The 26,860-nt window shown below is 50.6% G+C and overlaps 1 protein-coding gene and 1 non-coding gene across 9 annotated transcripts; one reads left to right on the forward strand and one right to left on the reverse strand.

The window, feature by feature from the left end:
- Ccdc9 (coiled-coil domain containing 9) lies at positions 1 to 26,860 on the forward strand. 8 transcript variants are annotated; one of them, XM_045134284.1, is made up of 16 exons: positions 671 to 1,026; positions 1,444 to 1,493; positions 1,648 to 1,716; positions 1,843 to 1,947; positions 3,240 to 3,341; positions 3,514 to 3,759; positions 6,755 to 6,838; positions 6,933 to 7,106; positions 11,523 to 11,704; positions 24,115 to 24,161; positions 24,251 to 24,386; positions 24,627 to 24,726; positions 24,804 to 25,194; positions 25,493 to 25,585; positions 26,288 to 26,337; positions 26,735 to 26,860. In XM_045134284.1, exons 3-16 carry the CDS (start codon positions 1,714 to 1,716, stop codon positions 26,750 to 26,752), a joined length of 1,731 nt encoding a protein of 576 aa, XP_044990219.1. In that variant the 5' UTR covers positions 671 to 1,026; positions 1,444 to 1,493; positions 1,648 to 1,713; the 3' UTR covers positions 26,753 to 26,860. The 8 variants fall into 8 exon arrangements, with proteins under 8 accessions (XP_044990214.1, XP_044990217.1, XP_044990213.1 ...); XM_045134278.1 differs by lacking the exon at positions 26,735 to 26,860 and having other exon boundaries at positions 669 to 1,026; positions 26,288 to 26,406; XM_045134283.1 differs by lacking the exon at positions 26,735 to 26,860 and having other exon boundaries at positions 672 to 1,026; positions 24,807 to 25,194; positions 26,288 to 26,406.
- LOC123454898 lies at positions 23,174 to 23,277 on the reverse strand. Its single transcript, XR_006633553.1, has one exon. It is a non-coding gene; the product is annotated as a U6 spliceosomal RNA (small nuclear RNA).

Below are 26,860 nucleotides of genomic sequence, written 5' to 3' on the forward strand. Positions count from 1 at the left end.
GACCCCGGAGCTGCGGACTCGGAGGCCGACGGAGCGGGAGTCGGCGGGCGCCGCGGGGTCTCCGGGACAGGTGACGGGGGGAGGCGGCCGAGAGCGCGCCCGGCGAGGGCGTGGCCTGGCGTCCCACGTGAGGCGGGCGCGGGCGCGGCGGCGGGGTCCGAGCGCGCGGCGGGGGGCGGGCCCCCGACGCCCACGTGGGGCGCTGGCGGGGTGGGGCGTGCGCGTGTGGGCGTGGCCGGGGCGAGAGTGACAGCTGGGGGCGGGGCCCTCGGGTGCGTCCGGCCTGGGGGCGGGGCCTGGGGCGGGGCTCCACGGTTTCCCCAGACCTCTGGCGGGTGTCCGGGTGGGTCGCCCGGAAGTCGGGGGCGCACCCCGCCGGTGATGCGGCGGTCGGCCGGGGCGGGGCCGGCACGTCGTGGGCGCTCCCGGGGGTGGGGCTAGGAAGATCTCCGCGCGCGTTGGCGGAGCGCCGGGAGCCGAACCTGAGGCGAGGGGGCGGAGCCGGCGGATGTCCGGGGGCGGGGCCGGAAGATCCAGGTCGGGGGCGGTTCCCGCGAGTCTCGGAGTCGAAGGGGCGGTGTCAGGAGGAGGGTCGCGAAGCGGAGGCTGATTCGTCCCGCGCGGGTGGGCGTGGCCACCGCGCTGGCGGGAAAGGCGGGCGAAGTTTTGCCTTACTCCAGGAGGGCAGGGCCAGGGCGGTGTTTGCGGAGGCCATGGGCGGGGCGGGGCCTGCCCAGCCTGACTGTTTTCTGTGTAAAGCTGGGGCGGTGGCAGGAAAGTCTACGGCAGGGAGGGAGGCAGGGTAGTTGTTGTGGAAGGTCAAATCCTGTCCAGGAACCCCTCCCCCTGTGGATGCTGGGTCTGTTTCCATCTATATCTCTTTCTGTGTATCTATCTATATATTGTTTTTTCGAGGTAGGGTCCTACTGTAGCCTAGGCTGACCTGGAATTCAATATGCAGTCTCAGGTTGGCCTCCAACTCACTGCGACTCTCCTACCTCTGCCTCCCAAGTGCTGGGATTAAAGGTGTGCGCTACCACGCCCGGCTGTTTTGGTTATAGTTTCGTGCCGAGTGGGAGATGGTTGACCCCAGTCTGTTTGGGGTGGGGGCTTTCTTAGTCTCTGGGCATCTGTGGATATAACTTTTTTGAGAGCTGGAACTTTTTGTGTGTGTGTGTGTGGGGGGGGGATTAGGGGACATTTCTGAAGTTTACCTGGCAGAGCTGTAAAATGAGAGCTTCACTAGAATGGTTACTGGGAATGCTTCCAGAACATTCTTGTCCTGAATGGGAGTGAAGGGTGTATCTGAGGCGCTCCTGAGATAGCAGTGCATGCAAAACTTCTCATCACATGGAGTTTGGGCTAGAATCTTCCTTGTGGGGGGAGAGCCCCTTAAGTCGTGGGGCGGGGACAGAAATTCCTAAGGTGGGGTTAATTGCGCAGAAATGGGTGTAACAAAATCGAAGAGGCGGAGCCTGCATTTTCGGAAAGAGGTGAGGCTAGTGCTTAGCCAACTGGAGGGCCAGGATTCGCTCAGCATACTGGTCCTTTCTCATGTCTGTTTCATGTTTGGACCTCTAATCAGGGCCAAGATGCCACACATCCGGGATGCCAATGGCCTTCCTGTGCTGTTCCCTCTTCCCTTAGGATCCCCAGGTGCTGTCTTGAGATTCTGTGAAGGAAGTTGCGGCAACTCTGGCCCCAGCCAGCAAAATGGTGAGTGGGCGTCCCAAAACCTCTACTTTGACGGAAGGAGGTTTGGGAGGGTGGGATCCAGGGGGTGGAGGGACCCTCTCATATGCACAGGGTGTTTTTACGCCCTTAACTGCCTGCGCGTTGCAGGCAGCCACTCTGGATTTGAAATCAAAGGAGGAGAAGGATGCCGAGTTGGACAAGAGGATCGAGGCGCTTAGGCGGAAGAACGAGGCCCTCATCCGGCGCTACCAGGTGCCCTAGCCCCGCCCTGGGAGACCCCATCCCCTCTCCTCCCCGCAGTGAGTTTTTCTCACCTCTCCCTTCACACCTTCTCATGGCTCCCCATCACTGTCAGGACAAAAGACCTTAGCCTGTCCTTTCCTCCATCCCATCATTCATTCATTCACTTACAGATTTATCACTCTGCTCACCGGGGTGCTTGCTGTCAGCCCATATTGAGTGGTGCGGGGAACCTGCCCCAGTCCTGTCCCCAAAGGTTCACAGTGCAGAAACAGCCCTCAGTTGATGACTCAGACTGAGCAAGGCTGGGATGGTGGGAGTCCATAGCCACTGCGTTTCCCCCCCCCCCCCCATGGGGACATTAGGGAAGGCTTCCTGGCAGAGGGAACTCTGAGAAGGATGCCCAGGTATTAGCCAGTTGAAATGGAGACTGGCCAGTATTTACACAAAAGGAACTGATTAGACAAATATTTGGGTGCATGTGAGGGTTTGAAGGTTAACGTGGATCAGATGGAATGTTAACATAGAGAGGTCAGGAGAGTCCAGGCCACACAGGGACGCCTAAGGGCTCTAGGAGTCATGAGGCTTTTGAGCTGTAGTGTGTGTGTGTTGGGCCAGGTCAGAATAGCTTTTCATAAGGAGACCCATTTGGCTGTGGGTGGAAGGAGGAAGACAAGGCAGTGGGGGTGGGAGGACAGGGAAAGTCCAGAACAGGGCCCAAGAGTAGGTGAGGGGTCTTCTCTGATGGGACCTGGGAGGAGGTGGGGCGTCATTGATTCATTCTCCATGCACATTCATTGAAAAACAAAACTTGAGTTCGTGGGCTAGGCAGTGTAGGCTGGGGGAGTGCATCAGTGAACACGACCAGCAGGTACCGCTTGCTCTGCAGAGCCAGGCATGAGGGCAGGGAGAGTGGGAGAGGCTGGTTGCTAGGGGTTCTGGAGGCCTTTCCTGAGGAGACCTTTGAGCAGAGACCTGAGGAATTACGGGGGTGGGGGGAGATCTCTATAGCTGCTGCAAAGGCTCGAGGCACGTCTGAGCAACATCGCGAGAGCCAGAGTGAGAGTGGGGGGGGGATCACCTGCCGCAGGCCCCTAGGTGGTGGGGAAGAATCGTCTCCTCTCAGGTGGGCACCGAGAGTCTTCTGGGCAGCCGAGCACTGTGACAGGATTTGAGGCAAGGTGCCGTGACCAGCTTGTGAGAGCTTTGAGAGAGGCCCGGGCAGGGCCAGGCTTAGCAGGGGACTGTGGGCGGCTGGTTGGCGGAGAGGAACCCTGACAGCCTCCTGTCCACCTGGCTCGCAGGAGATCGAGGAGGACCGGAAAAAGGCCGAACTGGAGGGTGTGGCTGTGACTGCGCCCCGCAAAAGCCGTTCTGGAGAGAAGGAGAATGTGGCAGTGGATGTGGTGAGTTGTTACCTGCAGTCCTGAGGGTGGGGACCACGGGCAGGGGTATGGCCTGGGATCCAGGCGGCTGCCCAGGACCTGTGGGTGGCCTCAGTTCTGTCCGCTGTCTGTTCTGACCTAAGGTCCCCCAGCCTCCCTACCCTGTGACTAACTTCTCCTTCTCCTTTTCCAGGAGAAGAGCCTGGGTCCCTCTCGGAGGTCTCCTGGGGCCCCTCGGCCTCCCGGGGCCAGTAGAGGCCGTCGGGCTCATCCCCAGCAGGGAGCCCAGTCAGGCTCGGGCCGAGCATCCCGCGGCTGGGAGGACGGTGCTGGGGAGCACCCCCGGGGAGCTGGGGGCCGGGGCCGGAGGGGCCGGGGCCGGGGGTCCCCTCGTCTTTCAGGGGCAGGTGACAGCTCAGCCTCTGATCGCAAGTCCAAGGTAGGTGTCAGGCAGGCTTGCAGCTTGGGCTGAGGCCCTCTATCGTCTGATAGTCATTCACTCATCCATTCATTTTTGCATTGGGGATTGAATCTAGGGCTTCTTATATGCTAGGCCTTACCACTGAGCTACAACCCCACTCCTTATTCTTTCTTTTTTTGAGGTAGCATCTCACTCTAGCCCAGGCTGACCTGAAATTCACTTTGTAGTCTCACACTGGCCTCAAACTCATTACCTCTGCCTCCTGAGTGCTGAGATTAAAGGTGTGCGCCACCATGCCCAGCTATTCTTTTTAATCCCCCCCCTTTTGTTTTTCTTTCCTGCATGCCAGGGCCTCTAGCCAAATTACCACCATCTGGAGACCAGGCATGCATTCAGAACACATAAATTTATGATTTAAACCACCACAGGGTGTTGCTCAGGTTCACTTTGGACTCATTCTGTGTCCCAGGCCAGGCAGGCCTTGAACTTCCAGTCTGGCTTCAGCTTCCTGAGTAGCTGGGATGACAGGCCTGCATCACTGCATCCAGCTAATTTATTTTACTTTATTGTTATGGGTTTTTTGTTTGTTTGTTTGTTTGTTTGGCTTTTCGAGGTAGGGTCTCACTCTAGCCCAGGTTGACCTAGAATTCACTATGGAGTCTCAGGGTGGCCTCAAACTCACAGCAATCTTCCTACTGTAAGATTCCCGGGGGAGGGGGAATCTTCCGTGGTGGGAGACCCGCGCCCAAGAACCAAGACCGAGCCACTGGATGCAAAGGCAAGAGGCAGCTTTATTGTTCACACAGGCGCCTGCGGGCACTCCAGTCCTTCGAGAGGTTGAGCGCGCCAGGCAAGGGGAAGGGTCTCTTTTTATAGGGTTAGGGAGAGCAGAAGCAGGTTTACAGAAGCAGAAGCATGATTTCAGTCCCAGCACTGGTTACTTATTAATAGACTTGGGGTCGGTGGGGATCCTTTTTTTGTTTTCTTCTCGGAAACATCCTGACAGGGTTATCTATAGTACATTAGGCGGGGTCAATGGTCATGCTATGGTCACAAGGTTGTCTGCCTGTCTGCATCTGGGGGGCTGTTTTGGGCTCCTGGTATTTTTCATGGGTTTTACACTACCTCTGCCCCCCGAGTGCTGGGATTAAAGGCGTGTGCCACCATGCCCAGCTTATTTTCCTTCCTTCCTTCCTTTCTTTCTTTCTTTTTCTTTCTCTCTTTTTTTTTTTTAGGTAGGGTCTCACTGTATATAGTTTAGGCTGATTTGGAATTCACTATGTAGTCTAAGAGTGGCCTCAAACTCTTGGAGATCCTCCTACCTCTGCCTCCCGAGTGCTGGGATTAAAGGCGTGTGATACCGCGCTCTGCTTCTTTTTTTCTTTTTCCATTCTTACTCACATGGTCTCTTTCCTAGTTTTCCATCTGTTCCTCTCCTGTCTCCCCACTTCTTCCTTCCTCTCCTCATCAGTGCCCATGTTTCCTGCCTCTCAGCCTCTGGTGTGAGCTTGTGGCTGCTCCTGTCTCCCCACTTGTGTCCTCTGTGTCCTTGTCTCTCCATTGTGGTCCATGTCTGTCTGTGCAGAGTCCGTGTATGGGGACCAGTGGTCTCACGGAGACTGGAGACTGTCTGGCTTATTGGCCCACAGTAGGATAGGGTCCAAGCTGGTCCTATTAGTCACCTGGCCTTTCATAGTGTTGGTCCCCCTTGGAGAACTTCGGTTCTGCCTGCAAGACTCCCATCTAAGGTCTTTCACTGGTGCCATAGCCCCTGACTCTGGCCTGGGAATGGTGGCATTATAAGCATCCTGCGATGTCCCACATCTCAGGCTCAGTGCATTCAGTACTTGTGGACGTTTACTGTTTGGGTCACTAAACTGCCATAACAGAAGAATCCTAAGGTGGGGCTGGAGACTTGGCTCAGAGGTTAAGGCATTTGTGAGGCCTAAGGACACAGGTTTGATTCCCCAGGACCCATGTAAGCCAGATGCCAAGGTGGTGCATGCATCTGGAGTTCTTTTGTAGTGGCTAGAGGCCCTGGTACGCCCATTTTCTATATCTGCCTCTCTCTCAAATAAAAAAACAAACAAAAATAAAACAAGATTCATGGCCTCAGGAAAGTGGGGGTGGGAGGTGGGGAGTTGGGGCTGGGGGGTGTTTCTTGCTTGCATGCTGTTCCCAAGGTGAGGTGAGTAGGTGGGGAAGCCCCGCCTATAGTCCATTATGTCACTCTGGGCCTGGTTCCTGTCTGTCGGGTTAGATTGGCACCTGCAGTCTAGTAGGGAGCCCATGGTGGAAGCTGGGCCCCTTCTATGGTTGAGGGCCAGACTCTTTTCTTATTCTGTTGGTGAGGATTTAGGCACCTGGCCACACCTGACCAGAGAGTAATCACCTCTAGCTGCGTGACTGTGTTGATCTAAACTTTGTTAGTGTATAGGCTGAGGAGATGGCTCAGCAATCAAAGGCACTTTTTTGTAAAGCAGCTGGTGGGGTTGGATTCCCCAGTACCCATGCAAAGCCAAATGCCAGACTGTGGCACATGCGCCTGGGGTTTGTCAAAGCAGCAAGAGGCCCTGGTGTGTTCATAGTCTCCCTCTCAAATAAATTCAAATACGTAAATAAAATTTGGATGGCTGGCCATGGTAGTGCACATCTTTAATTCAGCCTTCGGGAGGGTGGGGTAGGAGGATTACCGAGTTTGAAGCTAGTCTGGACTACAGAGTAAGTTCCATGTCAGCCTGGGCTAGAGTGAGACCCTGCTTCAAGCAAGCAAAAATCACTAAGAAAATAAGTGTTGAGGGATGGGGAGGGTACATTGTGGGGTTCACTGGCTCCCTTCCAAGTTCCTGCCACCACCATCGCCTATGCCAGCCAGGGAAGGTTGGGTTTCCCAAGGCCTCAACTCGGCTTCCAGCGTCCTTGGTTTGTCTGACCCCAAGGCCAGGCGCCTCCTCGGCTTCTACACCGCTGGTGTGTTTTTCTCGGATTCAGCCGGCCCGCCTTGTCTCCTCAGGAGTGGGAGGAACGGCGCCGGCAGAACATCGAGAAGATGAACGAGGAGATGGAGAAGATCGCGGAGTATGAGCGCAACCAGCGGGTCAGTGGTGTGGGCCACGCGGTAGGCACTCACGGGGTGGCGGGTGCCCAGTCTCCACTGCTTGCCCCTACCCACCTGCCCGTTTGCCCTACAGGAAGGGGTGCTTGAGCCCAACCCAGTACGCAACTTCCTGGACGATCCCCGGCGCCGGGGTGGACCCCTGGAGGAGCCTGAGCGGGACCGCCGGGAGGGCAGCCGGCGACATGGGCGCAACTGGGGCGGCTCTGACTTCGAGCGGGTGCGCTGCGGCCTCGAGCAGGAGCGGCAGGTGGGTACTGGCCGCGGGGGCTGCGGCACTCAGTGCCCACCTCGGACTCTGCAGTGGAGAGCCCAGAGGCCCGGCCTCGCTTCTGTGCTGGAGTCTGTGATGTTGTAATTTATTTTTTTTCTTGAGAAAGGGTCTGAAGGGCTAGCCTGGACTCACTACCTGATTACAGCTTTACAGGCACTGGCCACACAGCAGACCAGCGTTTGTTAAGGAGTTATGCTGGTTTTTGTTGTTTCCTGGTGTCCAGTATGGAACCGAGGGCATTGCACTGGTGGGTTCTAGACAAGTGCTCTGCACCTGAGCCACAACTCCAACCCTTTAAACATTTTGTTTATTTATTTTAATTAAATTAATTAATTAATCTATTTGAGAGAGAGGCAGATAGAATGGACATGCCAGGGCCTCTAGGCAATGCAAACAAACTCCAGGTGCATATACCACCTCCTTATTCATCTACCTCATGTGGGTCCTGAGTAATCAAACCTGGGTCCTTTGGCTTTGTAGGCAAGCTTCTTAAATGCTATGCTATCTCCAAACCTTTTTTTTTTTTTTTCAAATTTTTATTAACATCTTCCATAATTATAAAAAATATCCCATGGTAATACCCTCCCTCCCCCCCACTTTCCCCTTTGAAATTCCTTTCTCCATCATATCCCCTCTCCTCAATCATTCTCTCTTTTATTTTGATGTCTTGATGTTTTCCACCTCTTATGATGGTCTTTTGTACAAACCTTTTTTTGTTTGTTTTTTCTTGTTTTTTGTTTTTTCGAGGTAGGGTCTCACTGTGGAACTAACTATGTAGTTTCAAGGTGGCCTCAAACTCACAGTGATCCTCCTGCCTCTGCCTCTCCAGTTCCCCAGTGATGGGATTAAAGGCGTGCTCCACCACACCCAGCTTACATTTTTTAATTTTATTTTTGGTTTTCCGAGGTAGAGTTTCATTCTAGCTCAGGCTGACCTGGAATTCACTATGTAGCCTCAGGGTGGCCTTGAACTCACGGTGATCCTCCTACCTCTGCCTCAGGAGTGCTGGGATTAAAGGCATGTCCCACCACGCCCGGCCCCTTTTTAACCTAAAAAAATTTTATTTTTATTTATTTGAGAGAGAAAAGCAGAGATATATAGAGAGAATGAGCACACCAGGACCTCTAGCCACTGCATACGAACTCCAGATGCATGTGTTGCCTTGTGCATTTTGCTTACGTGGATCCTACAGTATCGAACCTAGGTCCTTTGGCTTTGCAGGCAAGCGCCATGCCTTAACCACTAAGCCATTTCCCCAGCTCCCTTTTTATTTATTTATATTTTTTTCTCAACTTTTATTAACATTTTCCATGATTATAAAAAGTATCCCTTGCCGGGCATGGTGGCGCATGCCTTTAATCCCAGCACTTGGGAGGCAGAGGTAGGAGGATCACTGTGAGTTCGAGGCCACCTTGAGAATACAGAGTGAATTCCAGGTCAGCCTGGGCTAGAGTGAAACCCTACCTCGAAAAAACAAAACAAAAAGTATCCCACGGTAATACCCTCCCTCTCCCCCAACTTTCCCCTTTGAAATTCAATTCTCCACCATATCCCCTCCCCATCTCAATCAGTCTCTTATTTTTTTTTTTTTACTTTTTTTTTTAAAATTATTTGTTTATTTATTTGAGAGTGACAGACACAGAGAGACAGATAGAGGGAGAGAGAGAGAATGGGCGCGCCAGGGCTTCCAGCCTCTGCAAACGAACTCCAGACGCATGCGCCCCCTTGTGCATCTGGCTAACGTGGGACCTGGGGAACCGAGCCTCGAACCGGGGTCCTTAGGCTTCACAGGCACGTGCTTAACCGCTAAGCCATCTCTCCAGCCCCTCTTATTTATTTTGATGTTATGATCCTTTCCTCCTCTTATGATGGTCTTGTGTAGGTAGTGTCAGGCACTATGAGGTCATGGATATCAAGGCCATTTTATGTCTGGAGGGAGCACGTTGTAAGGAGTCCTACCCTTCCTTTGGCTCTTACATTCTTTCCGCCACCTCTTCCACATTAGACCCTGAGCCTTGGAAGGTGTGATCAAGATGTTACTCAGTACTCCAGTCACTTTTTTTTTTTTTTTTTTTTTGAGGTAGGGTCTCACGCTAGCCCAGGCTGACCTGGAATTCACTATGGAGTCTCCAGGTGGCCTCGAACTCACGGTGATCCTCCTACCTCTGCCTCCCGAATGCTGGGATTAAAGGCGTTTGCCACCACGCCTGGCTCCTCCAGTCACTTCTTTCCAGCACTATGATACCTTCTGAATTATCCCAATGTCACTACCATCTGAAAAGAGAAGATTCTCTACCAAAAGTGAGAGTAGCATTAATATAAGGGTATACATATTAAGAGAAGTGCTTACTGGGCAGTTCAATAAGCATAGTATATACATTTTTTTAGACATCAGCAGATGTTACACCCCTAGGGCTCATGACTACCCCTGTTTTAAGTTTTCAATATCAGGGATGTGTTCTCCCTCATGGAGTATGCCTCCAGTCCAATTGGAGGGCAGTTGGCTTTTACCATGACAGATGTGTCCCAGCTCCCTTTAAAAAAATTATTTTTTTGTTCATTTTTATTTAGTTGAGAGTGACAGACAGAGAGAAAAAGAGGCAAATAGAGAGAATGGGTACACCAGGGCCTCCAGCCACTGCAAACTAACTCCAGATGCATGCGCCACCCCCTTGTGCATCTGGCTAATGTGGGTCCTGGGGAATCGAGCCTTCAACTAGGGTTCTTAGGCTTCACAGGCAAGCACTTAACCAGCCCTTTTTTTTTTTCCTCGAGGTAGCTTCTTGCTCTAGCCCAAGCTGATGACCTGGAATTCACTGTGTAGTCTCAGGTTGGCCTTAGGCTCACAGTAATCCTCCTACCTCTGCCTCTTTAGTGCTGGGATTAAAAACATATACCACCATGCCCAGACTTTTAAACTTCTTTTGTTTTTGTTTTTGTTTATCAAAGTAGGGTCTCACTCTGGCCCAGACTGACCTGGAATTCACTGTGTAGTCTCAGGGTGGCCTTGAACTCATGGAAATCATCCTACCTCTGCCTTCTGACTGCTGGGATTAAAGGCGTGTGCCACCATGCCCGGCTAAACTTGTCTTAAATTAAATTTTATTTTAAATTATTTATATATTTGTTTGCAATGAAAGAGCAAAAGAATAGGCCCACCAGGCCTCTTGCCACTGCAGATGAACTCCAGGTGCATATACCACTTTGGACATCTGGCTTTACCTGGTTACTAGAGAATTGAACCTGGGCTGGCAGGCTTTGCTTTTAACTGCATCTGGTTTACGTGGGTTCTGAGGAATAGAATCTGGGGCTTAAGCTTCGCAGGCAAGCTCATTAACCACTAAGTCTTCTCTCTAGTCCCTCTTTATTTATTTATTTTTGGTTTTTCGAGGTAGGGTCTCGCTCTAGCTCAGGCTGACCTGTAATTCAGTGTGGAGTCTCAGGGTAGCCTCGAACTCACAGCGGTCCTCCTATTTCTGCCTCCCGAGTGCTGGGATTAAAGGTGTGCACCACCACACCCGGCTCGCCCCTCTTTATTTTTTATTTATTTATTTTTTTGAGGTAGGGTTTCACTAGTACAGACTGACCTGGTCTCAGGGTGGCCTCCAACTCACTGTGATTCTCCTACCTGTCTCCCCAGTGCTGGCATTAAAGGCATGTGCCACTATGCCCAACTCTCTATTTATTTCATTTTATTATTAGTATTCTTTTTTGAGGTAAGGTCTTGCTCCAAGTCACAGGCTGGATTGGAACTCATTCTGTAGGCATGAGCTGGCCTTGAACTCACACCAATCCTCCTACTTTTATCTCCTGGGTGCAAGTGCTGGTATTAAAGGCATGTACCACCACACCTGGCTTTACCTGGAATGCTTTATTTTATTTTATTTTATTTTATTTTATTTTATTTTATTTTATTTTATTTACTTACTTATTTGAGAGAGGGGCAGATAGAGAGAATGGAGTTGGTGATGGTGAGGTAGGAGGATTGTCATGAGTTTGAGGCCACCCTGAGACTACATAGTGAATTTTAGGTCAGCTCGGGCTAGAGCAAGACCCTACCTTGAAAAAGAAATAGAAAACAAAACAAAAAGAAAGAAAGATGGGGAGCTCCAGTTCTTGGGAGTTGGAGGCAGCAGGATCAGAAGTTCATGGTCTTTCTCAGTTCCATAATGAGCTTGGGGGCCAACCTGGGTTAGATGAGACCCTGTCTCAAAACAAAACAAAACAAACAAAAAACAAAGCCAGGAGAGCCTTCCTGAGACTTTTGTTGCAGTCCCCAGCTGCTGCCTTATCTTTTCCCTGAGTGTTCTCAAACCAGTGTCCCTAAGTCTGTGCCTGTTGGGGAGGAAGCAGGGAAGCGGACCTGGCACTGATTGCCTGTGGCTGGGGCAGGGTCGCAGGACAGGCCTTGGCAGTGCGGGCGACATGACAATATCTATGACGGGCCGAGAGCGGTCGGAATACCTCCGTTGGAAGCAAGAGAGAGAGAAGATTGACCAGGAACGGCTGCAGCGACACCGCAAGCCCACTGGCCAGTGGCGGCGAGAGTGGGATGCCGAGAAGTCTGATGGCATGTGAGTCCCCGTGCTGGGTGTTTTGGGTGCTGGGACCTCGGCCCTGGCCTCTGCCTTCTGTGTTGCTTCCTGGTCTCTACAGCATGCCAAGTCCTAGTGACATACCGGGACACGCACCCTTTACTAGGAACTGGGGATTGAACTGAGGACCTCTTGTGTGCTAGGCAATCTCTGTCAGTGGACCACATAACTAGACATCTTTTCCCTTCTTTTTTAATTTCATTTATTCGAGAAAGAGAGTGAGAAAGATACAGATATCTATCTATCTGTATACATACAAGTATATGTATATGGAGAGAGAGAGAGAATATATGAATGGGCATACCAGGGCCTCTAGCCACTGCACATGAACACAGACACAGGTCACCTTGTATATTGGCTTACATGGGTCCTGAGGAATCGAACCTTTGTCCTTAGGCTTTGCAGGCAAGTGCCTCACCATTAAGCCATCTCTGCAGCCCCTCTTTAACCTTTTTATTTATTTATTTCTTGGTGGGAGGGTTGCTCTTACCCAGGCTGACCTGGAATTCACTATGTAGTCTCAGAGTGGCCTTGAACTCACAGTGATCCTCCTACCTCTGCCTCCTGAGTGCTGGGATTAAAGGTATGCCACCACCTGGCTTTTTTCTTTTTGTTTTTCGAGGTAGGGTTTCACTCTCACCCAGGCTGACCTAGAATTCACTATGTAATCTCAGGGTGTCCTTGAACTCATGACAATTGTTCTACCTCTGCCTCCCAAGTGCTGGGATGAAAGGCGTGAGCCACCACACCCAGCTTCTTTCTTTTATTTTGGTGTCCTGATCTTTTCCGCCTATTATGATGGTCTTGTGTAGTTAGTGTCAGTCACTGTGAGGTCATGGATATCCAGGCCATTTTGTGTCTGGAGGGAGCATGTTATAAGGAGTCCTACCCTTCCTTTGGCTCTTACATTCTTTCTGCCACCTCTTCTGCAATGGACCCAGAGCCTTGGGAGGTGTGATTGAGATATTGCAGTACTGAGCACTCCTCTGTCACTTCTTCTCAGCATCATGGTGACTTCTGAGTCATCCCATGGTCAGCACCATCTGAAAAGAGAAGATTCTCTAACCAAAAGTGAGAGTAGCATTTATATAAGGGTATGAGCATTAAGAGAAGTGCTTACTGGGCAGTTTGGTGAGCATAGTTTATACATTCAGCTCAACACCAGCAGATGTTACACCCCCTATGGCTCATGACTACCCCTGTTGCAGGTTTTCAGTATCAGGGATGTATTCCTTCCCATGGAGTGGGCCTCCAGTCCAACTGGAGAGCAATTGGTTTCCCCCATAACAGACATGTCACTATTGCACCCATTGGCTCATTTGGTCTGGTTGGCCAAATTTAAGGCTTGCATATCCACTGTTGAGTATCTCCACTGCTGATTTCTGTCTCTGCCATTGAACTGCGTGCACCATAGCTTTTTCCAGCTTACTGTCAGCTAGTCTACATGGAGGAGGTTTTCAATGCAGCTCCAGCAGGATTTCTCAGTGACCTTGCAGCCCAAGTATGTGGAGTCTTCAGCAATAGGGTCTTACCGTCTATTTCTAGTGGGAAACCAAGAGCCTTGGCAATGGACTTGTAATATTTTGGGGGTGTCAGGGACTTCTCTGGCCAGCAACTCACTGGAAAGCATTCCATCCCTGGCATTGAAAAATTTCTAGTAACAATCTGTGGCTTCTGAATGTTCTATTATCCAAAAAAGTAGGTTTCCATGTGACTTATTTATATCCTCTCAAATTTTGATTAGCCCTCTCTCTACCTTTCCTTTACTCAGTCTCTTTCCCTGACCTCACTTAGGCCTTTTCACCCCCATTAATCTGTTCTACTTCTTACATATAAATAATACCATCCTATTTTTTTTGAAGAAATGATGTTTTTTTTAAATTTTTTAAATATTTATTTTATTTTATTTATTTTTATTTTTATTTTATTTTTTTGTTTTTTTGAGATAGGGTCTCACTTTAGCCTAGCCTGACCTGGAATTCACTATGGAGTCTCAGGGTGGCCTTGAACTCACAGAGATCTATTTATCTATTTGAGAGCAACAGACAGAGAAAGAGGCAGAGAAGAGAGAAAATGGGCATGCCAGGGCCTCCAGCCACTGCAAACGAACTCCAGATGCGTGCACCCCCTTGTGCTTCTGGCTAACGTGGGTCCTGGGGAGTCGAGCCTTGAACCAGGGTCCTTAGGCTTCACAGGCAAGCACTTAACCGCTAAGCCATCTCTCCAGCCCAATACCATCCTATTAAGTGCCCTCCTCCCTCTATTTCTGTTCCCTTTATATCTTCTTTCTTACTGGCCTCTGCTACTGAGTTGTTTTTTTAATATTTATTTATTTATTTATTTATTTTCAAGGTAGAGTCTAGCCCAGGCTGATCTGGAATTCACTATGTAGTCTCATGCTGGCCTTGAAATACAGTGATCCTCTTTGCTTTGCCTCCTGAGTGCTGGGATTAAAGGTGTGCACCACCATGCCCAGCTTGTTATTTTTTACCTTTTTATTTTTTATATTGTTTATTTGAGTGTGAGTGTGTGTGTGTGTGTGTGGGGGGTGCGAGAATGGATGTGCCAGGACTTCTATCTACTGCGGATGAGCTCCAGATGTATGTGCTGGGGTTTCAGGTTTGTGCCATCAGGCCCTGCATTCTTGGTTGGTTGGTTGGTTGGTTGTTTTGGGATCACTGTGTAGTTCAGTGAGGCCTGGCTCTGACTGTATAATCCAGGCTGGCTTCAAACTCACAGTGATCATTTTGCCTTAACTTCCCAAAGTGCTGGGATTACAGGTGTGCACTACCATGCCTGACTTGTTTTTATTCTTGTTTGTTTATTTGAAGGTAGGGTCTCACTGTAGGCTGACCTGGATTTTACTCTGTATTCCCAGGCTGGCCTAGAACTCACAGTGATCCTCCTACCTCTGACTCCTTCCCAAGTGCTAGAATTAAAGGTGTGTGCCACTACATCTGGCTATTCTTTTTTAAAATTATATATAGACACATTTTTTTTTTTTTTTGAGGTAGAGTCTTACTCTATCTCATGCTGACCTGGAATTCACTGTGTATTGTGTGTGTTGATATGTGTGCATATTGGTGAGTGTGCGTGTGTCACAGCATGCTTGTTGAAGTCAGAGGACAGCTTTTAATTCTGTCCTCTTATTTGGGGCGGGATCTCTGGATGTGGCTTCTGGCTGAGCTCTATTCTTTGCTATGTTCCCCATGAGCTTCCTGGGATTCTCATTTCTACCCCTCATCTCACTGTTAGAATGTTGGGATTACTGACCCCTCCATGGTTTCTGATATGTGTTGTTTTTAAATGGAAGGCTTTTTTTTTTGTTTGTTTAAATAGTTTTATTATTATTAATATTTGCAAGCAGAGAGAGAGAAAGAGGAGAGAGAGAGTATGGGCACTCCAGGGCCTTCAGCTACTGCAGTTGGGCTGGTTGTGGTGGTGCATGCCAGTAGGAAATTGCTAAAGAGGCTTTGGCAGGAGGATCAGGAGTTTGAGGCTAGCTACTACAGTTGAACTCTAGATGTGTGCTCCACTTTGTGCATCTGGCTTTATGTGGGTACTGAGGAATTGAACCTGGGCTGTTAGGCTTTGCAGGCAAGCACCTTAACTGTTGAGCCATCTCTCCAGCCCCAGCTTCTGAATTCAAAATTTAAAAATTTTTTTTCTCAATTTTTATTAACAATTTCCATGATTATAAAAAATATCCTTAAAAAAAAAAAAGGGCTGGAGAGATGGCTTAGCGGTTAAGCGCTTGCCTGTGAAGCCTAAGGACCCCAGTTCGAGGCTCGGTTCCCCAGGTCCCACGTTAGCCAGATGCACAAGGGGGCACACGCGTCTGGAGTTCGTTTGCAGAGGCTGGAAGCCCTGGCGCGCCCATTCTCTCTCTCTCTCCCTCTATCTGTCTTTCTCTCTGTGTCTGTCGCTCTCAAATAAGTAAATAAAAGAAAAATTAAAAAAAGAAATCCCATGGCAATACCCTCCCACCCCCGCTTTCCCCTTTGAAATTCCTTCTCCATCATATCCCCTCCCCATCTCAATCATTCTACTTACATATATACAATACCAACCTATTAAGTACCCTCCTCCCTTCCTTTCTCTTCCCTTTATATCTCCTTTTTAACTTGCTGGCCTCTGCTACTGAGGTTTTTCCTTCTCACGCAGAAACCCAGTCATCTGTAGCTAGGATCCACATATGAGGGAGAACATGTGGTGCTTGGCTTTCTGGGCCTGGGTTACCTCACTTAGTATAATCCATCTTTCCAGCCTGGTACTGGGGAATTTAGCCTGGGTTGTCAGGATTTTCAAGCAAGCTTTTATTATTATTTTTTTATGTTTAAAAAAAATTTTTTTTAAGCTATCTGAGACATAAAGAGAGAGGTAGAGAATGGGCACTCCAAGGCTTCCAGCCATTGCAAATGAACTTCAGATGCATGTGTCACCCTCTGCATCTGGCTTATGTAGGTCCTGGGGAATTGAACTCATGTCTTTTGGCTTTACATGCAAGTGCCTTAATCAGCAAGCCATCTCTCCAGCCGTGTTTTGTTTTACTTTGAAGCAGGATCTCACTTCAGCCCAGGATGACCTGGAACTCACTCTGTAGCCCAGACTGGCCTCAAATTCTTGGCTATCCTCCTACCCTAGCCTCTTTCATGCTGGGATTAAAGGCAGGTGTGTGCCACTATCTTCTGCCAGGTTCTGACTTAAAAAATTTTTTGTTTATTTGAGAGAGAGAGAGAGAGAAAGAGGCAGACACAGAGGGGGAGGGAGAATAGAAGCACCAGGGCCTCTAGACACTACAGAAGAACTCCAGATGCGTGCACCACCTTGTGCATCTGACTTTACGTGGCTACAGGGGAACTGCACCTGGGTTGTTTGGCTTAACTGCCAAGCCATCTCTCCAATCCCCCTTTTTTTTTTATTGGATGGGGTGGGGGAGAGAGAATTGGCGTGCTGGGGCCCCCAGCCACTGCAGCAGTGAAGCTCCAGACACTTGCGCCACCTTGTGCACTTGTGCAACCTTGTGCTTGCATCACCTTGTGAGTCTGGCTTATGTGGGACCAGGGGAGTTGAACATGGGTCTTTAGGCTTCTCAGGCAAGTGCCTTAACTGCTCAGCCATCTCTCTAGCACCCTCCCCCACTTTTTTTGAGGCAGGGTCTCACTCTAGCCCAGGCTGATCTGGAATTCACTATGTAGTCTCAGGGTGGCCTCAAACTGACTCAGCAGTTCTTTTACCTTTGCCGGCTTAGTGTTGGGATTAAAGGCATGCACCACCATGCCTGGTCAGCTTCTGACTTTTTATGTGGGATCTGGGAATTGAACCTGGGTACTCCAGCTTGAGTAGGGAGTGTTGTCTTTTTTTTTGTTGTTGTTGATTTTTTGAGGTAGGGTCTTGCTCTAGTTCAGGCTAGTCTCAGGGTGGCCTCAGACTCACCACAACCTTCCTACCTTGGCCTTCTGAGTGCTGGGATTAAAGTCATGCACCACCATTCCTGGCTTTTTTTTCTTTTGATATCTGTATAGTTAAAAAAAAGATTTTATGGGGGGCGGCAGATAGAAGAGTGTCCCAGAACCTCCAGCCACTGCAAACTCCAGATGTATGGGCCACCTTGTGCATTTGATTTATGTGAGTACTGGGGAATTGAACCTGGGTCTTTAGACTTTGCAGGGAAGTATCTTAATGGCTAAGCAATCTCTCCAGCTCTATTTGTTTTAAAATTTTTTATTTATTTGAGAGGGAGAAGAAGAAGAGAGAGAAGAAGAAGGAGGGGGTGGGGGGAAAGAAAATGGGTGTGCCAGGGCCTCCAGCCATTGCAAATGAATTCCAGACTCATGTGCCACCTTGTGTATCTGGCTTTATGTGGGTACTAGGGAATTGAACCTGAATCCTTAGACTTTATAGGTGAGCACTTAACCACTAAACCATCTTTCCAGTTTCCCCCTTTTTTAAAAAAATATATTTATTTATTTATTTACAAGCAGAGATAGATACAAGAGAGAGAGTGGGTATTCCAGGGTCTCCAGCCATTACACTTTGTGCAGTCTGGCTTTACATGGGTACTGGGGAATCAAATTCATGTTAGGCGTTGCAGGGAAGCACCTTCACTGCTAAGCCATCTCTCCAGCCCATTTGTTGTTTTGGAGGTAGAATCTCACTGTAGCCTAGGCTGGTCTTGAGTGCATAATGTGATTAAAGGTGTGAGCCACCTTACCTGGCCATATTATATGTACAATTTTATTTATTAGAGACAGAGGGAGGGAGAGAGAGAGAGAGAGAGGGAGTGTGTGTGTGTGAGAGAGAGAGAGTATGGGTGCACCAGTGCCTCCTGCTACTGCAAACAAACTGCAGGTACATGTGCCCCTTTGTGTATACCTGACTTTATGCGGGTCCTGGGGAATTTAACCTGAGCTTTGCAAACAAGTACCTTTAATGGCTGAGCCATCTCTCCAGCCCTCACTTGGCTTGTTTTTATTCTTTTAAAGCATTATTTGTCTTAATAGTCTTGGACCTTAAAATCCTCCTGCCTGAGCTTCCCGGAGCGCCAGGGCCACAGGCGCCCCATGCTCTCTCGTGGGTGGAGCTGCTCTTGGTCCTGCGCCCCCCAGGCCTGCTTGGTCAGGCTGGCCACCAAGCTCCAGGTTCCCGACCCATCATCTCCTTGCAGGTGGAGCTTCTCGGTGCTGAAACCAAATCCTCTTATGTTAGCCAGAGCCAGGCTTAAAGGTCACAGGGGATTGAGCGCTTGCAGCCTTGCAGAGGGCAGGGGAGGAGGCAGACCTAGTGGGCTCTCTTCCTTGTCTGTGCAGCACTGGCTCAAGTACAGAAGCTGTTCACAGTGCACACTGATGCTTTTCCTTCTCCTCTCTCTCTCTCTTTTTTTCCAAGGCAGGGTCTCATTCTAGCTCAGGCTGGCCTGGAATCCACTATGTATTCTCAGGGTGGCCTGGAACTCATGGTGATCCTTCTACCTCTGCCTCCTGAGTGCTGGGATTAAAGGCGTGCGCCACCACGCCCGGGCTTTTTTTTTTTTTTTTTTGAGACAGGATCTTACGTTGTACAAGGCTGGCTGGAACTTCTTTATGAGTATCAGTGTGCGCCGTGTGTGCTTGTTCAGAAGGTGCAGGTTGAGGGCAGCGGGCCAGGCACGTGCCTGCCTGTCCTGTCCTGGGCAGACTCAGACACTCTCCAGTCCGTGCACCAGCGGCCTATGGTCTTGGGGCTGTGTGGATGCTGCACAGTGGTTGTGTGGTGTGAATCCCAGGCAAGAGGTTGTGAAGAACCACCAACATTGTGAGACTTGCGCCTCTGGCCGTCACGTGTGACCCTCCCACCCAAGCTCCTGCCTTTGTGGCCTCTAGCCTGAGTCTGTCCTCTTTGGGTTCTAGGAAACACCCAGACTTAAAGCAAGGGGATTACTGTGTCATTGTGAGAGCCTCCTTCCATAGCCAGGCAGAAGTTTCTGGAAGAACAGTTGTTAAGGATTGTCAACTCCGTGTTTCATTCCATTCCTTGTCCTTTGCTGAGAGAGAGAGAGAGAGAGAGAGAGAGAGAGAGAGAGAGAGAGAGAGAGAGTGTGTGTGTGTGTGTGTGTGTGAGAGAGAGAGAGTCAGTGAGCATATGGAGGTCAGAGGACACCTTGGGGTGCCTATCCTCGCCTTTGTCTTGTTTGAGACAGGATCTTGTCACTGTGTATGCCAGGCTGTCTGGCCTATAAACTTCGAGGACTGTCCTGGCTTTGCCTCTATCTTGCCCTCAGGTGTTCAGGGATTATAGACAATGGATTACTGTCTGGTTTCACATGAGTTCTGGGGTAAAAACTTTGGTTGTTTTCTCTTCTTCTTCTTATTTATTTATTTATTTTTTCCTGAGGTACGGTCTCACTCAGCACAGGCTGACCTGGAACTCATTTGTAGCCCAGGGTGGTCTTGAACTCACATCATTCCTGATGCTGGGATTATAGGTGTACCACCACCAAACCTGGCCTTGTTTTAAAATTTTTTTCTATTTTTATTTTTATTTATTTATTTTTAAATTATTTATTTATTTGAGAGTGACAGACACAGAGAGAAAGACAGGTAGAGGGAGAGAGAGAGAGAGAGAGAATGGGCGCGCCAGGGCTTCCAGCCTCTGCAAACGAACTCCAGACGCATGCGCCCCCTTGTGCATCTGGCTAATGTGGGACCTGGGGAACCGAGCCTCGAACCGGGGTCCTTAGGCTTCATGGGCAAGCATTTAACCACTAAGCCATCTCTCCAGCCCTATTTTTTGTTTTTTTGAGGTAGGGTCTCCCTCTATCCCAGGCTGATTTTTTTTTTTTTTTTTTAATTACTGGGGCTGGAGAGATGGCTTAGCAGTTAAGGCGCTTGCCTGCAAAGCCAAAGGACCCAGGTTCAATTCCCCAGGAACCACGTAAACCAGATACACAAAGTGGCGCATGTGTCTGGAGTTCATTTGCAGTAGCTGGAGGCCCTGGTGCACCCATTTTCTCTCTCTATCTAAAATAAATAATTAAAACTATTTTAAAAAATTTCTGGGCTGGAGAGATGGCTTAGTGGTTAAGGCATTTGCCTGTGAAGCCTAAGGACCCAGGTTAGATTCCCCAGGACCCATGTAAGCCAGTTGCACAAGGTGGCACATGTGTCTGGAGTTTGTTTGCAGTGGCCCTGGTGTGTCTATTCCCTATCTGCTTTTCTCTCTCTCTCTCTCTTAAATAAATAAATAAGAAATTTGAACCAAAAATCGCTAAAATTATTTGCAAGCAGAGATAGAAGAGAGACAAAAAGAGACTAGAGAGGTAGGAAGATTGATATGAGTTCAAGGCCACCCTGAGACTACATAGTGAATTCCAGAGTGAGACTCTACCTTGAAAAATCAAAACAAAAAATAAAAAATGAGAGTGGGCATACCAGGCCTCCAGCCACTGCAAACGAACAGACACATGCACAACCATGTGCTTTTGGATTATGTGGATTTTGGGGAATCAAACCTGGGTCCTTAGGCTTTGCAGTCAAGTGCCTTAACCACTAAACCATCACTCCAGTCATTTGTTTGTTTATTTATGAGAGAGAGATACAGAAATAGGCAGGTAGAGAAACAGAGAGAGAGGGAGAGGGAGAGGGAGAATGGGTGCACCAGGGCCTCCAGCCACTGCAAATGAACTCCAGGTGTGTGTGCCCCCTTGTGCATCTGGCTTACATGGGTCCTGGGGAGTCAAACCTTCATCCTTTGGCTTTGCAGACAAGCATCTTAACTGCTAAGCCATCTCCCCAGCCCCAGTCTTTTTTTTTTTTTTTTTCCCTAGTAGGGTTTCACTGTAGTTCAGGCTGACCTGGAATTCACTGTGTAGTCTCAGGGTGGCCTAGAACTCATGGTGATCCTCCTACCTCTGCATTCTGAGTGCTGCGAGTAAAGGCGTGTGCCACCACGTCTGGCTTTTTTTTTTTTTAATGTGTTTATTTAGTTATTTATTTGAGAGTGACAGAGGGAGAAAAAGAGAGAGAGGGAGAGAGAATGGGCTCATCAGGGCCTCCAGCCACTGCAAACGAACTCCAGACACATGTGACCCCTTGTGCATCTGGCTAACATGAGTCCTGGGGAATTGAGCCTTGAACCAGGGTCCTTAGGCTTCACAGGCAAGCGTTTAACTGCTAAACCATCTCTCCTGCCCCCCCCCCCGTTTTTTTAATAGTGAAAAAATAGAAAAAGCTTTATTCAGTGTGACCACATGAGGAAGAAAAACAAAGAGGTCCAGTGGACACTCTTGTTCTTAGTTTGTTCTCTGGGTCCTGACATGTTTTTTGAGACAAGGTCTCCCTGTTGCCTCTTGATCCTCCTACATCAGCCTCCCAAACACTGGGATTAGAGATGTGTGCCACCACACACAGCTCTGCAGTTTTTTTTTAATAATGTTTATTATTTTTGGTTTTTCGAGGTAAGGTCTTGCTTTCTAGCCCAGGCTGGCCTGAAATTTACTATGTAGTCTCAGGGTTGCCTTGAGCTCTCAGAGATCCTCCTACCTCTGCCTCCTGAGTGCTGGGATTAAAGACATGTACCACCAAACCTGGTTTTGTTTATTCTTTTTTATTTATTTATTTATTTATTTATTTATTGAGGGTCTCATTCACTCTAGCTCAGGTTGACCTGGAATTCACTATGTCCTGTCAGGGTGGCCTTGAACTCATGGTGATTCTACTTCTGCCTCCCATGTGCTGGGATTAAAGGCATGTGCCACCACACCCAGCTGTTTATTCTTTTTTGTTTATTCTTATTTATTTATTTGAGAGAGAAAGAGGCAAGGAGAAAGAGAGAGAGAATGGGTGCGCCAGGGTTTCCAGCCATTGCAAATGAAATCCAGATGCTTGCAACCCCTTGTGCATCTGGCTAACGTGGGTCCTGGGAAATTGAGCCTCGAACTGGGGTCCTTAGGCTTCACAGGCAAGTGCTTAACCGCTAAGCCATCTCTCCAGCCCTGTTTATTCTTTTAAAAAATATATTTTTATTTATTTGAGAGAGATGAGGCGGGGAGGTAGGAGAGAATGGGTGCTGTGGGGCTTCTAGCCCTTGCATATGAACTCCAGATACATGTGCCATCTTGTGCATCTGGCTTTACATGGGTACTGGGGAATTGAACCTGAGTCCTATGACTTTGCAGACAAGCACCTTAATTGCTAAGCCATCTCTCCAGCCCTCACAACAAAGATTCTCCCCTCGCCCCCCAAGGTAGGGTCTCACCTCACTCTAGGTAGCTCAGGCTGACCTGGAATTCACTATGTAGTCTCAAGGTAGCCTTGAACTTATGGTGATCCTCCTATCTCTGCCTCCTAAGTGCTGGAATTAAAGGTGTGCCCTACCATGCCTGGCTTCCTCACAAAGATTCTTGTACCTCGGCTTTCCTAGTGCTACTAATTCTTACTATTTTTTTTTTTTTTTTCAAGATAGGGTCTTACTCTAGTCCAGGCTGACCTGAAACTCACTCTGTAACTCCAGGCTGGACTTGAACTCACAGCAATCTTACCTCTGTCTCCCAAGTGCTGGGATTAAAGGCATGTGCCACCACTCCTGACAATTCTTCCTTTTTTTTTAGGTTTAAAATTTTTTTTTAAATTATTTTAGAGAGAGAGAGAGAGGAATTGGGAGAATTGGTGCGCCAGGGCCTCAGCCAATGCAGCTGAACGTCAGACATTTGTGCCACCTAGCGGGCATGTGTGACCTTGCACTTACCTCACCTTTGTGCATCTGGCTTACATGGGATTTGAAGAGTCGAACATGGGTCCTTAGGCTTCGCAGGCAAGGGCATTAGCCACTAAGCCATATCTCTAGCCCCAATTCTTTTTTTTTTTTTTTTCAAGGCAGGGTCTTACTCTAGCCCAGGCCCAATTCTTTTTTTTTTCCCCCTACTGGAAAAGCTTTTATTAGGAGCCCACCAGCTGGGGACTGTGCTGACATAAAAATATTGGACCCTTCACAAATTTGCTTGTCATCCTTGTGCAGGGGCTGTGCTAATCTCTGTATCGTTCCGGTTTTAGTATATGTGCTGCCAAAGTGGGCACCCAACTCTTACTTTTTTTTTTTTTTTTTTTTGGTTTTTCGAGGTAGAGTCTCACTCTAGTTGAGGCTGACCTGGAATTCACTATGTAGTCTCAGGGTGGCCTTGAACTCACGACGATCCTCCTACCTCTGCCTCCCGAGTGCCAGGACTAAAGGCGTGCATCACCACACCCAGCCAATGCTTACTTTTTAATGTGTGTATGTATGCATGTTTGTGTGAGTGCGTGTGGAAGTCAGAGGATAATCTCTCTTGAGATAGGCTCTCATTGGCTGGAGCTCACCAGTTAGGCTAGACCTGCTAGCCAGTGGTCCTGTCTGTGGCTTCCTAGTGTTAGTTTTCCAATGTGTGCTACCACACCAGCATCTTATGAGGATTCTGAGTATCAGAGTCAGGTCCTTATGCTTGCGGAACAAGCAGTTTACTGACTGAGCCATCTCCTTAACCCTCTTTTTTTTTAAATATGATGTCATATTCCAGATTTTTTATTGGTTTTTGACACAGGGTCTCGTTTTAGACTAGGTTGACCTGGAATTCACTGTGTAATCTCAGGGTGGCCTCAAACTCACAACAACCTTCCTACCTCTGCCTTCTGAGTGTTGGGATTAGAGGCGTGTGTACTACCATGTTCAGCTTTCTGTATCTTTTTCTTTGTGAAGTTGTCACTAGGACGTCAGAGTTGCTTCTCACTTGTCACATGGTGGTGGGTGATCCCCTTGTAACCTTGACCCCTTTGGTTGTACTGGATCTGAGTGCTGACCTTAGCAGCCATGTCTTCTCTCCTGTCTTTCCATCGTCCCTTCATTTCCCAGCTGTGGCTCACCTCACTGTTTTTCCCCAGGTTCAGGGATGGCCCCGCCCCCGCCCCTGAACCTTCTCACCGCTATGGTAAGTGATGTCCTTGGATGGGCTGGGAGTAGGGCAGGAAGGTGGCAGGTGATGTGTCTTCCGGCTCTAACCCCTCCCTTCTGTCACAGATGATCAAGCCTGGGCTCGGCCCCCGAAGCCCCCCACTTTTGGGGAGTTCCTTTCCCAGCACAAAGCAGAGGTCAGCAGCCGCAGGAGGAGGAAGAGCAGTAGACCCCAGGGCAAGGCTGCTCCCCGTGCCTATAGGTGGGGTGCCCCTTCCCTCTGCACCCTTCTTCCCCAGCAGGGCTTGTTTGTGGGTCCTGGGACCTCCTCTCAGACTTCAGAGTGCTTGGCCATGTCACTGTTTGGTCCTCTCTCACACACCCGGTGTCACCCTCCCCTGTCCCTTCTCCCCTCCCACCTCCTGTGCAGCAAGCGGGCTCCACCCTGGGGAGGAGTGGGAGGCCCTGTTCGGACAACTCACCCTTGTGCTGTCCTTTCCAGTGACCATGATGACCGCTGGGAGACAAAAGAGGAGGCTGTGTCCCCAGTCCCTGAGGTTCCTCGGCCCACATCCCCAGAGGAGGAGAGCTTGCTCACGAAGGCAAGGCCGGGCAGGGTGTATGGCAAGGTGTGGTGGGCTCAGGGCCACAGACTGTCACTGACTGCCTCTATCCCCAGCAGCCTGCTGACACCCTAGCCCCTGTCCACCGGCCCCCCGAGGACGAGGGGGAGGAGGAAGAGGAGGAGGAGGAAGATGAAGAATGGGAGGATGTTAGCGAGGAGGTCACCGACAACGATGAAGTCGAGGAGGAAGAGGGTGGCAGTGAGCAAGAGGAAGAACCAGCCCATGACCACCAACCCCAGCAGGCCCCGGTGAAGCCTACCCTGGAGGAGGTAGATCCTATGCCTTCCAGGCCGGAGGAGCCACTGTCCCAGGCCCCTGCGGAGCCTTTGGAGCCACCCAGCCCCTTCTCGCCTGCTGAGGACCACCAGCCGGTGTCCGACTGGGGTGAGGAGATGGAGCTGAATTTCCCAGGCACAGCCTGCTCACCTGGAGCCCTCTCTGTGGGTGAGGCCTGGCCTGTAGGGAATGCATGAAGCTGGCTGCGTGCGTGCGAGTGTGTGGGGGGCATACAGGGTATGGCTTCACCGTGGGATCCCCCACCCCACACAGCCCTGCTGGTGCCGGCTCAGGGCCTCCTTATGCCTTCAGCCACTCTACTTCCCGACCTGGCCTCCCTCCCAATAAAGAGATTACATCTCAAATGACACCCCCTCAGTGTGTCTTGAGGCCCCTCACTGTGCTTGGGCTTCTCAGCTAGGGAGCTATTGGGAGAGGGGGCTTGACTGGGCCTCCCCTTCTCCAGGAGATGACCAGCCAGCCTTCGACTCTCTGGAGAGAGAGCCCAGCCTCCCAAGAGCCCCAAAGGCTGAAGAGGAGGGGTCTGAGGCATCTCCAGGTGGGGTGCATGGGGCAGGTGGAGGGGGGGAGTGGTCTGCCTGTCTTCCTGGGATTGGGGCTGGTGTGAGGTGGGAACACTGGGATCTGCCTGTGGGGCTGTGCAAAGGGAGTGGCCTCGGGGCTTCCAAGTAGGAATTGTGTGAAGATAAGAGGCGGGGTGAGGCTCTGTGGGACGCTAGGGGCGGGGTGGGTAGCCACCTGCTCGGTGTGCTGTTGAGCACCTAGCCCGGGGAGGCTGGTAGGCTCACAGCCGGTTCCATTCCCGCTCGGGCTAGAGTGACTTCCCCGACCGCTTAGAGAGAGACCCTACCTCGAGAACAGTGCGATGGGACAGGGCTGATTGGTGGGATTAGAGTTGGGCAGACCCTAGGGGAGTTGTGGCCCCCACTGAAGAATGGGAGCTCGAGGCCGATCTCGTGGCCGGGTTTCCTGCTGCCACTGCCCCTTCCATCCCGGGCGTCGCTGGGGTGGAAGCGGAGGGCGGGTGTGCAGGGCTTGCTGCATGGAGCTTCCCTAGGACTGGGGTCAGAGTAGCGAGTCTGGGGTCGTGGCCACGTTATGAGGGGGGCTGTGACGTTGCTATTCCGGCGTTTGCTCCACTGTCGCTTTGTCGGGGTGCTGCAGCGTGGGTGCAGAGGGCCACGGGAGACCGTGGGCGGGTGGCCGGCGGCCTGCTCTTCTGACCTCCTTCTCTCCTCAGAGGCGGACCCTGAGGGCCCGGAGACCGCCGAGATCACCGACTTCCAGAGGGTGCGTTTCTGCAAGGTGGTGGCGGCCGCTCCGCCGCCGGGGGCTGCCCGCTGACCGCGCCCGCCCGCTGACCGCAGGATCCGGGCCTCGCTCTAACCTCCCGATGCCTCGCTCTTCCGCTTCTGCCACGCTGCGGCCAGGAGAGGGTTAAACGTGAGGGGCGGAGCCGGGCTCCGCGTCGGGGAGGAGAGGACTGGGCCAGGCCGGTAGACCCCCGGCGGCCGAGCCCCTCCGAGCCGGTCCCTCGCCGAGCCTCCTGTCTCCCCGAGGCGGGACTTGGTTATTAACGCAGAGCTTCCGCGAGCGGCCCTTCGAGTCCAGTCCCGCTCCCAGGCCGCGCTTGGCGGGAGGAGGGGTCTCCCTCGGCGCCTCGCTGACTTCTCCCCCCACCCCGCAGGCCTCCCCGAATTCCTGAGGAAGGAGAGCTGGTTCATCCGGCTCCCCCCACCCCGCCGCCGGGTCCTCGCCTCCCAGCGCCGCTCTCGCGCCCGCGGCTCCAGGGTGAGGGAGAGGGGGCTGCGGG

The sequence above is a fragment of the Jaculus jaculus genome, chromosome 14, assembly GCF_020740685.1.
Source record: "Jaculus jaculus isolate mJacJac1 chromosome 14, mJacJac1.mat.Y.cur, whole genome shotgun sequence".
NCBI lineage: Eukaryota > Metazoa > Chordata > Mammalia > Rodentia > Dipodidae > Jaculus > Jaculus jaculus.